Consider the following 12,195-nt stretch of genomic DNA (forward strand, 5'->3'; position numbering starts at 1 on the left):
GCACCAAGCCGCCTCCAGCGCGGGAGGCCGGGGGACTGCAGCGGCGAGATGAAGGGCTAGTCCGCGGGAGGGATCACAGCTCGTGCGGTGAGAGGGGGCGCGGGGAGGCGGGAGGGCAGGGCGCGGGGAGGCCCGCCGGGGAGGGGGGGTCCCCCCGCGGCGCCCCCGCAGCGCGCGCCCGCTATTCACCCGCCTCACTCGCTGCAACTTGCTGCAGTGTTTGAAAGAGTAGTGGAGCGCATGGAGGTGGGGCCGGGGGAAGACCGGGCGGAGAGGTCCTGGGTGAGCGCATTGGAAGGGGGGCGGCAGCGGTGGGAAGGGGGGAGGAGGGTTTGGTCCCCAAGGGGGCGGGATGCGGGAGACCCGGGCAGCCTGGCGCTTACACGTGTCACATGCGCTTTTTAAGACGGCCGGGAGCGCCCTGCAAGCTGGATCTGGTGGAGGATGCTGCTGCGGCAGGTGCTTCGCAGAGGGCTCCAGTCGTTCTGCCACAGGCTGGGCTTGTGCGTGAGCCGGCACCCGGTCTTCTTCCTCACCGTGCCCGCGGTCCTGACCATCACCTTCGGCCTCAGCGCGCTCAACCACTTCCAGCCCGAGGGCGACCTGGAGCGCCTGGTCGCTCCCAGCCACAGCCTGGCCAAGATCGAGCGCAGCCTGGCCGGCAGCCTTTTCCCCCTGGACCAGTCCAAAAGCCAGCTCTATTCGGACTTGCACACCCCCGGGAGGTATGGCAGGGTGATCCTCCTCTCCCCGCCCGGGGACAATATTTTGCTCCATGCGGAGGGGATCCTGCAGACCCACCGAGCCGTGCTGGAAATGAAGGTGAACCACAAGGGCTATAATTATACTTTTTCCCATCTGTGTGTGTTGAGAAATCAGGATAAGAAATGCGTGCTGGATGATATTATTTCAGTGCTAGAGGATCTCAGGCAGGCTGCCGTCTCCAATAAGACAACAGCCAGGGTGCAAGTGAGGTATCCCAACACTAAATTAAAGGTATGCTCCTCCTGCATGCTTCTGCCAGTTAAAGAGGCAGCACTTCATTTCTTGCCCTAAACAAGCAAAGAAAATGCAGAGGTCTCACTCATCCTTAAGACTCAGAAGCGGATGCTTCTTTCATTCTGGTGGGGGGAAAGATGGGCAACTGAGTGAAGAAAACAGGCAATGAATGGTATGACTAGATATTAAGAATATTCAAAGTCAAACAAAACAAATGCCAAAAAATGAAAAAGAAAAAAAAAGGGAAACAAATTATTTCTGAGACCCTGCAATTACCTCTTTGTTCAGGGTTAATAAATCAGTGAATGGAAGGGGGAGGGGGAGTTCTGAACAATTTGGGGGGATTTCTTTTCATTACGGGGCTCAATGTATTTCTTATTACTGATTACACATCCACCTGGCGCCATATCCACCGATTTGCATCTTCAGCCTGGCTTGATTTTGACATGCAGGGAGTTTGTGTCTCAGCGCCCGGTGTGAGTCTGTCTGAGAGCAGTGGGTATGAATGCAGTTGGGATTCCAGGAATTGTGTGTTATGAAAATATCCAAGCCAAGGAAAGATTATTATAATAGCAAAAGAAAAGAAAAAGTCCACAATCAGCAAAAATTGCAAAGGATGGTTATTTCAGCACTAAAAGTATTGTGCTGCTTAAATGCTCAATTCAAGTTGGGTTGCTCCAATGAGATTTCTAAACTCATCCTACACTGTCAGGATTGAGCTGCTGCGGGCAATGAGGCATGCAGTCTCCAGGTGACTGAAGTTTCAGGGACAAATGTGACTTCCAAGGAGTCACTGCACCATTTGTATGCTCGACCCTATGCAGGCTCAGAAGCTGCACAGCTAAGTATCCCCAAGACAGGTGTTTCCCCAGAAGAAGGAATTTTCTTTCTTCCAATGTGTGTGATGATGATGATGATGATGTGTGTGTGTTTCCATAGGGATGATGGAATAGGAGGGACCCCAGGTTCAATAAGTGGATGGCCTAAATATAGGAAATGGCTAATATTTCTGTTTATCTGATATAGTCAGCATCTATACACACACAATAATTTTCTCATGATTTTTGAGATCAAAAGCCTCTTTTTCCTGAACTGATGGAGGATTTCATGCACTTAGTAACTAGGGATGCCTCAGGAACCCTCATCACCTGCCTGCTTTTAACATGCGTCCTTATTTAAGTGCATCCTGAGGCTGACAGGGTTTCAGTTCCTTGTTTAGTTTATCAGCCCCTTGAGCTTCAGTGAAACGGGGCAGATGATTCATCAGCTTGAAATCTAGGTAAGGGCTTGTCTGCTTCACACTTATTGAAGGGAGTATGATGAATATATGTGGTTGGGCAGCACGCTTTTCATTTTCTGAATCCTTTACATCAGCATTATTGCTTGCTAAACAAAAGGAGAGTGATCTTTCCAGCTAGTCTTTTAACTGAGTTCTTTTCTCTGCCAACATCTAGTGTAAAGGTTTGAAAGTTCAGTTAGATTTCCCTATCGAGGCTAGTTTGCAGTTTACTGATATGCTGTCTTAGTGGGGTCCCTTATTTCTTTTATTCAGCAGTTTTCTCCAGGTGTAAGAGCTTTAGCCACTGTGGACATTTTGTTTATCTGACAATATCATTATGACATTTACAGTACAGACGCCTGAGGCCTTTACTTCACTTATTTAATAATTGTGAGTTGTGCTCCTACGATGTACCAGGTGATCCTCTCAACACGTGAGATGGAGTTTGAGGCACGGAAGTCAGGGTTCGTTTTTTTTTTTTTTTTTTTTTTTTTAATATATTTTATTGATTTTTTTACAGAGAGGAAGAGAGAGGGATAGAGAGTTAGAAACATCGATGAGAGAGAATCATTGATCAGTTGTCTCTTGCACACCCCCCACTGGGGATGTGCCCGCAACTAGGGTACATGCCCTTGACCGGAATCGAACCTGGGACCTTTCAGTCCACAGACCGATGCTCTATCCACTGAGCCAAACCGGTTTCGGTGAAAGTCAGGGCTCTTACCTTGGTGGGGCTTAAACGCATTAGACGTCAGTGTTCCCACCCAAGGTTACCTGTAAGCAGGGACTCTGCAATTTTTGGGCCCTTGTTTAAGCCAACCCCATGCTAGGCCTATAATAGGGGCTCCATCGAAACTTGTTGCCTGATTGGTTGGTCAATCTACGTCTTGGTAGTAGAAGTCAGAAGATAATCATAAAGGAATGGAGTCATAGATTATGAAGGTCAATGTAGTAAAAGTAGAATTATCCAATAACCATAAAGATAACTGAATTATATATTGGTCCTATGAACTGTAAAGCCCTTATGCTGCTATATTCCAATGTCAGTGTCTCCTCAAATGTGTTGGCTTGACTGTTGCTGCAGACATCAGTGGTGTCCTTAAGCTTTGTTTGGGTAAATGAATCCTGTAAGAATCTTCTGAGAACAATGGGCCCTCTCAAGCATCCAGATGTAATCTCATACAAGCAAATGCAATATAAAATATAATTTGTGGAGTACCTTGGATACTTAGAATCCCATCAAAGGTCCTTTGATGACTTTCAGGTCAGGTTAAGAGCTGCCTGTCACACAGCAAAGGGAGATGGCCTTTTATTTCAATTGCATGTTATTTGGAACTACATTTTTTAAAATATATTTTATTGATTTTTTTTTTTACAGAGAGGAAGGGAGAGGGATAGAGAGTTAGAAACATCGATGAGAGAGAATCATTGATCAGCTGCCTCTTGCACACCTCCTACTGGAGATGTGCCTGCAACCCAGGTACATGCCCTTGACCGGAATCAAACCCAAGACCTTTTAGTCCGCAGGCTATCCACTGAGCCAAACCGGTTTCGGCGTGGAAATAATTTTTTTTTAAGTCATGTGTGACAGTGATATTCGAAGAGTGTCCCTATGATGCTGACACATGCTGAAGTTAGAGACTTTCTGGCCTATGAGGTTGGAGGGAACATTTTTATATGTACGTTTGTGACCTTCTAATTCATTTGCTTTCTTCTCTCATATTTGGATCACCAATCTTTCCAACTCTGGCAATATGGAAAATTTTAGTGCTGGAAGATGTTCTTGATGGGCAGGGAACCAGGAGTTGAAGAAAAATGCCAAATAAGTAGCAGTGGCTGGATAATATGACTAGGAATTGGCATTTTCCTGACATGACATAGCTTAGAGGTAGTCTGAAGATGTCTAAACACTGATTGACAGAATGGAGTGGTCAAACACCTTAGTTATGACAATCATAAGGGCATCTTCCAAATATTATTAATACACCCAAGCAGTCCAGAATACAGAAAGGTTTAGGACTTCTGATAAACATGATTATTCTGACAAGGTGATCCAGACAAGCAGAGACACAGAAAGTTGCTAGTATAGAATTCTAAACAGAGGCTCAGATAAAGCTGGCATGAAAAAAGCAGCAATCAGCTTAGAATAATACTACAGAAGAAATGAAACATACACATTTTTGAAAGCTGTGTAGAAAGAGGCCAAAATCTGAAAGCCCTACACCTATATAATGTGAACTCCATCACTGTGCCTATCATTATAATCTTTATGTTGTTATATCTCTAATTAGGCTCAAAGGCCATGTCTTATATTCCTTCTATACTCTTCCCATTCCTCCAGCCCAACCTTGTCTGGGTCTATGTAGATAAGTCACATCGTTGATTAGTTGGTTGATTAATTTGTACATTTATGCTGTATTATCACAAAATTATCATCACTTTTCAAACTTCTGTGACACACTTTAAAAACAAACAAACAAACAAACAAAACAAACCATTATCTACATTTACCTGATTTCTACAAAGTATTTTTGTCTCCAATAATTTGGGGGTCTTTTTTTTCAACTTTTAAAACATCCAATTTGAAAATTTCAGTTAAATACATACTTATTGTTGAAACTAGTCTCATGATTATAATGAGACTGACACTCAGAGTCATTAAGCAAGGACTACTCTGGACTCCAAAATGTGTTTTCATTATAACTCAAGAGGCTCAGGTGTTGTAGGTAATATTTTCTGCCTCTTAGGGAGGCCATCATGACTACACTTTTCCATCTGGCTAGTTCCAAGAAAGGAAACAATTCCCATATGTCCCCTGTTCTTTATTTTGGCCACAGTGAAAAAAAACAAATAAAAAAGAAATAGACAAATGTGCTTCATGGCAAATGGTGAGAAAGGAATGACACAGATTTGATTCCCTTGCAGCCTGTTCTCCGATTAAGTTCCATTAATACCATGCCTCTGGACACGTGTTTAAGTGGAGTGTACATTCTTCAATGTACCCTATTTAGGAATAGGAACAAAGGAACACTTTCTGCTTTTTAAGAAAACGTAGTGTTTCTTTGGGTACATGTGGAATGCATCTTCCCAGCTGTGGAAAATGTTGCCATTAGTTTTTTAGTTCCTATCTCAGTGGAAGGACAACTTAAGCCAACGTGGAAACTGAACACTAACACTATCTTTAGAGATTGCAAGAAAAGTTATTCCTTAGACTTCTTTTCCTAGTTCATTCTAACACCTCTTAAGACATCCATGTCAGGATGTTCTCTGATTTAGGAAAAATCATGGCTACTTTATTGAATGTTCAGGTTGTGTCCTAAGTGAGGTTGGTGTTTTATATACAGTCTGCCATGTTTACAAGTCTGAGCCAGAGGGGGTCTTTATTTCAATTATAGAGGTAAGGACACTAAAGATCAGGAGGTTAAGTGATGTTGAAGTTCCCAAATGTAGGGCATTTTGAAGCTGGAATTTAAATCCAGATCTCTCTATACTGACCTTTATATTATTATTTTTAAATATATATTTATTGATTTCAGAGAGGATGGGAGAGGGAGAGAGAGATAGAAACATCAATGATGAGAGAGAATCATTGATTGTGTGCCTCTTGCATGCCCCCACTGGAGATTGAACTGCAACACAGGCATATGTCCTGACTGGGAATAGAACTGTGACCTCCTGGTTCACAGGTTGGTACTCAACCATTGAGCCATGCTGGCTGGCCCTGATCTTCATATTCTTTTTAAAAAAAATATATATTTTATTATTTTTTTACAGAGAGAAAGAGAGAGGGATAGAGAGTTAGAAACATCAATGAGAGAGAATCATCAATCAGCTGCCTCTTGCATACCCTCTACTGGGGATATGCCTGCAACCAAAGTACATGCCCTTGACCAGAATCGAACCTGGAACCTTCCAGTCCGCAGGCTGATGCTCTATCCACTGAGCCACACCGGTTTTGGTGACCTTCATATTCTTAACCACAGTGCTATGTTAGGTACTAGTACTTTTGGCATCATTCTCTTTAGCACAGCACTTTGTGGGCTGTAAATCCCAAGCCATGTGAAATCCATGTTAAAAGATCACTAATGCTCTTTCACAGCAGCTCCCTGCCCCTGCTCAGTCAGAAAGGCCAGTCCTGAGGAAGATGAAGTGAGGCTGATCTGCCCATAAGGGAGTAAAGCTTGCAGTTGGGGCAAACTCCTACTGTGTATTTACTGTGGAACCTGCCACAAGAGTTTAGCAAATTCCTCACTGGCCCATGATTTCACCTTTAATATAGTTTCACTTCAATACAGAACAAATTCCAGTGGGGCTCTAGGATCATCCTTAAGTGGGAATCTGTGTAATGTGACCCAAGGTTCTGCCATGGGCTTAGGTGCCGGATGGGCTTGAGTATTTCTATCTTAGATTGGCATCAGGGAAAAAGGATTGATGAGATAGCATGGAATAATACAATAACACAATGAGGACTGAATTGAGAAATATTCAAAGACATAAGTTTTAATCCCAAATCTTTAAAGAGCAGTTGTTACACAAGCCCCAATGTGGGCTTCAAGTTCCAGGATGTTTTCTGTAACAGTCCATAGTGTAATAGTAAGTACATCCTATCTAATAAAGAGGAAATATGCTAATTGACCCTCACACCCTCACAAAGATGACAGTGCCCACAGATGATAAAAAGGGAATATGTTAATTGACTGCCACACCCTCAAAAATGGCGGTGCCCACAGCCATAAGATGACAGACCCCAGTCTCCTCAGATTTGGCTACTCCATGCACCTGCCTTCAGAGTCCCCCAGTCCCCTTAGTCCCCCAGTCACTTAGGGTCAGCCTGAGACACAGGCAAGTCTCGGATGTCGGCTGCCCAGTCATCCAGGGCTGCCCAAGACTCAGGTAAGCCAGACAAGACTTGTGCTGCCAGCAGTGGCAGCAGCAGAGGTGTGATGGGGGTATTGCCTTTCCCTGATTGCCTGGTCACCTCCTGCCCCTGAGGGCTCCCGAACTGTGAGAGGGGCAGACCAGGCTGAGGGAACCCCCTCCAGTGCATGAATTTCCATGCACTGGGCCTCTAGTTATAGTATATTTGGGGATATATTCTAAAATATTTTTCCTTTAGAGTGATTATTTTTCTTGATTAGATTTGAGCTATGATGTTGAATAGTGTTACTCATAGTGTCCTAACTGAATTGTTGCACAAATATTTCCTTGTCACGGTAACAGGGTGTGTTTGTTTATGAAATTTTTCAGAACACCAAAGTAGGCAAAAGACTTGCTTGGTATCAGGACTAGATGCTGCTCCTTGGTTTCAACAAAAACTTACTTTAAATGAAATTTAAATTAATTTTTGGAAGTATTTATATTTCTTTCCATTTTTAAAAATCAAGAGTTAAGAGGTGGTTTTAAAAAACAGAACATAAAAAATTCTCTCCGTTGTTCTCATTTCCTTACCATCAGCTGAGCTGATGGTGGTTTCTTCCGTGGCTGGTGACCACCAAGGACTTGGGAGTAGGGAAGGGAGAAGGCAAAGACATACAGCATGGTGGAAGCATGGAAGGAACTAAGGCCATTCCAACTCCCTCCCCTTACCCCCCAAAACAGAAAAGAAAACCACTCTTTCACCTCTCCTGCTGTGTTAAACAAGCATAAAAAGTGTTTTTTTGGTTTTTTTTTCATTATTATAAATGAAACAAGCTGGATGTGCTTTTTAAAATATACTGTTTGAGGAATATTTTTTATTTTAACCCATTAGCTATTACACCATGATTGGACCACATTGCTTTTAATACGGTTTCAGAGTTGACCAGCATAGGCCCACACCTATTCCAGATATGTCCAGACATTTCTACGTACGCTAATACCAACATTGTTAAAGAGGATGTCTGGACATTCCTGGATTCTAGAATTGCATAAGACAGCTCCAGATGGACAGCAGGTCCATTTCTCCCCTAACTCAGCCCCCTCACCCCAGGGTGGAATCATGGGAGTGACTCATTTCTGTGATCTTTTCTGACCGTGCGAGGTGGATAGAGTTACATTCATCACAGCCCTGGCAAAAGGAAACATTTAGGCAATGCTTCCGACTTAAAAGCGTGCCAACTTGAATTGCAAAACAAAGCTAATTTGCCCCCAAACTAATTTTGTTGTGTACGGACCAGCAGCAGCAGCATCCAGCGGCTTGTTAGAAATGAAAAGTCCCCAGGTCTCAGTGCAGACCTATGGACCAGAAACTCATTTTAACAAGCTCCCAGGGAGTTTGAGAAGCTCAGGTCTGAAACAAAGGCTGACCTTGGTATTGCTCATTCATGGCTTGAGTTTTGTTTTGTCTTTAAAAAATGATATTTTTAATGATTTCAGAGATGAAGGGAGAGGGAAAGAAAGCTAGAAACATCAATGCGGAGAGAGAATCATTGATTGGCTGCCTCCTGCATGTTCCCAGCTGGGGATTGTGCCCCAAATCTAGGCATTTGTCCTGACCTGGAATCGAACCATGACCTCCTGGTTCATAGGTTGATGCTCAACCACTGAGTCCTACTGGCTGGGCCATGGCTTGAGCTTAAAGTAACAAAAATACCATAAGAAAGAAAGAAATGAGTAATTGAGCTCATAGCCATATCATTTAACTGTGTGGTAGGAACGTTGAAGAAACGCCTGGAGAATTATTAAGCAGCTGTTCCACAGTGAGAAACCTTCATCTCTATCATCTGTAACTGGGCCTGTCACCTGCTTAAAGCTAACACTGATTACTGTTGTTCAATATTTCCCCAAAAATGTTGAAATTAAATATATCTCTTTAAGAGAAAAATTAGCAACATTTTTCTCAAGCCTCTTTGCAGTTATGTCACAATAGCAGCAACATTAAAACCCGAGTTAGACTAATTATGTTAATATCACGAGAACACAAGGTATGGGGACTATACATAGGAGCAAGAGTATTTGGGGGAAATGAAACACACGATTATAGAGGTGTGTCTTTTGAAAGGAGCCCTGCAATCCATGCTTTCCTCAGACAGGATTGCTATGATTATTATGGTGGGCCATTCACTGAAATCAAAGCTATTCTCCGCCATTCAGGGGAATTCAGGGCCTCTGAAAGCTACCTGATGAGCAGCACTCAAAAATGAATGGACTGTGTTTAGATCCGGGATTTGTGTTAGAACAGCCAGTGTTTTCCCTCCACAACTACCCTCCCAACATGGAGAGGCCACCCGTGGGCCGCTCTCCCTTTGCAGTCTCAGAGGCAGAGGCACAAAACACACGCTGGGTTTTGAAAAGCGGAAACGTGTTTAAAGGGTTCTCCTAGTTTCAGAAGGCCTGAACGCAGCTCCAGGTGTTCCCGGCAGATGGAGGCTTGACGGGCTATTTAGGGTTCAGCCTCAAAGATTACACTTCCCTTTGAATGTTCAGTCTGGTCTCTCACCTCACCAGGGCTCTTGATTACATGGAGGGAGGGAATGTTCAGTTCCGATTGTCACTGCAGGCTGATTGTCACTGCAGGTCATGCTAATGTGGGCAAGACATTCATAGACACATCCGTTTGGGTAACTATTTTAAGTATCTGTTCCAGATAAAGCAAGGAACAAAGAAGATGTGGTGCTTGCCCTCCAGGAGCTGAAGTCTAGGGGAAAAAACAAAAATCTCATAGGTAAACCCATAACTATAGATTTTTCATGCGGGAAAAGTCCATGGTGCTGTGAGAGTAGGATATGAAGACTTGGGGATGTTGGAAATCACTTCCCCCAAGGAAGTGACTGTGAGCTGAGACCTGAGGGAGTTCACATTCCTCAAGAGTGGGTCAGACGGTAGAAGCAAGAGTACAATGGGGAGGACATGGTCGCTTAGATGCATGGAGGGAAAGCCACTGTGGATGGATGTTAAAGAGTGATGATGGTGAGGGTGCCAAGGGCTGTGGTAAGACTCTCTTGCCAGGTGGTGTAACACAAGTTAGAAGAGAGTCTATGAATCTAGATTTCCTAGGTTTATATCTTTCTAAACTGCGTTAGCTCTATGACTTTGCACAGATATTTTAACTTTGTAATTTAGTTCCCTCATCATAGCCCCTACCTCTTAGCATTGATCAGATTAGTGAGCTCATGATACTGAAGCAGTGCTTCTCAAACGCTGTGTCAGCCTGTGATTTGGAGGCCTCTGGTCCCTGAGCCACCCTCTGAGTAAGAAGGGTACATAGCACTTAGAACAGCACCTGGTTCATTGTAAATTCTTACAAAGCTAGTGGTTTCACTCTTTAAGCACTGACACTATGCCCTTATTTGGAATTGATTAATTGTCTTTCTTGTGAACTCATAATTATATGAAGAACCCTTTTTTCTTCAACTCTCAGAGTTGAAAATCTATGATGTGCCTAGTTACTGCTATTTTCTTAGTAAGTGTAACATGAGGGACATAGAGCTCTCTTCGTTTGCACTAAAAAGCTTGAGCTTCCTCCAGGGTTGCCATTATGAATGTGAGATCTGTTTGCTAAGGACAGTAAAAGGCAGATAAGGCAAGTATGGGACCTAGGTTTCGATGGTTACTGGATTTGGAAATGGCACAGAGGTTGCCTTTTTGTGGTAGTCTCAACAGAGCTAGTCTGGACCACTTTCTCCTCTTTGCTTCTCTGACATTTGATTTTCCTTATATGTCTCTGATTGTGATTCACTGCCCTTGTTATTTTCCTATTTATAATTATTCCCATGAAACAGTCTTTTTCAATGTCTGTTCTCTCAAAATTCTCATTCAAGCTAAACATCTATTTTCTTCCATATCTAAAACACTTTAAATATATATATTTTATTGATTTTTTTTCTTTACAGAGAAGAAGGGAGAAGGATAGAGAGCTAGAAACATCAATGAAAGAGAACCATCTACCAGCTGCCTCCTGCACACTCCCTACCAGGGATGTGCCTGCAACCAATGTACATGCCCTTGACCGGAATCGAACCTGGGACCTTTCAGTCTGCAGACTGATACTTTATTCACTGAGCCAAACCAGTTTTGGCTAAAACACTTTTAATATTTATATATATATATGTATGTATATATATATATATATATATATATATATATATATATATATATAATTGATTTTTTTACAGAGAGGAAGGGAGAGGGATAGAAAGTTAGAAACATCAATGAGAGAGAAACATCGATCAGCTGCCTCCTGCACACCCCCCACTAGGGATGTGCCCACAACCAAGGTACATGCCCTTGACTGGAATCAAACCCGGGACCCTACAGTCCGCAGGCTGACACTCTAATCACTGAGACAAACCGGTTTTGGCTTGGCTAAAACACTTTTAATGGCATCTCTATTCTGTCATGTTCTCAAGCTCAGTATCTGTTACTTATGATTAGCTCCTCCTTTCTTTCCAACCAAGCCAATATATATACAGGAGGTATATCTAATTAACTACCCAGCCCTGATCACTCTGCAGGAGAAGTTCTCAAAGTGAGGTTCTTGTACCGAAGCATCCCCATCACCTGGGAACTTGATAGACATGTAAATTATCAGAGCTCTTTCCAGATCTGTTGAATGTCTGGGGGTGGAGTCCAACAAGCCCTCTAGACTATTCTGATTCCTGCTGGAGTGTGAGAACCACAGTGCTATAGTTATAGTGCTCCATTGTGGCTGAGGTCAGAGGGAGCTTTGAGAAGACTGATGTCATGAGTCTCATCTGCAGAGATTCTGATTTAATTAGTCTGGAAGTGGTAGAGACATGGGGAATTTTTAAACCTCTTTTGATTATAATTGGTTACCAAGGTCTCCTTTTCAAATTTATCTTCCTTTAAGCCTTCATTACCTATTTTATTTATGTGACGATCTAACCTCTTTCACATAACTTCTCACAGTTGGAAACTAGCCTTCATAACAGGATCCTCTGCATTTCTTGGTTGTATTTTCCACTAACCAAATCTTGCAA

General features: G+C 43.0%; 1 protein-coding gene across 1 annotated transcript in view; it reads left to right on the forward strand.

The window, feature by feature from the left end:
• Nucleotides 1-392: 392 nt before the first annotated feature.
• PTCHD4 (patched domain containing 4) overlaps nucleotides 393-12,195 on the forward strand; it is a gene marked incomplete at its 5' end in the record, with an annotated part of 157,391 nt that continues 145,588 nt past the window's right edge. The window contains 2 exon segments of the mRNA XM_084889794.1: nucleotides 393-419; nucleotides 421-996. Coding sequence (XP_084745920.1) covers nucleotides 393-419; nucleotides 421-996 — 603 coding nt within the window.

This window comes from Pipistrellus hanaki (assembly GCF_964339955.1).
Source record: "Pipistrellus hanaki genome assembly, chromosome: 7".
NCBI lineage: Eukaryota > Metazoa > Chordata > Mammalia > Chiroptera > Vespertilionidae > Pipistrellus > Pipistrellus hanaki.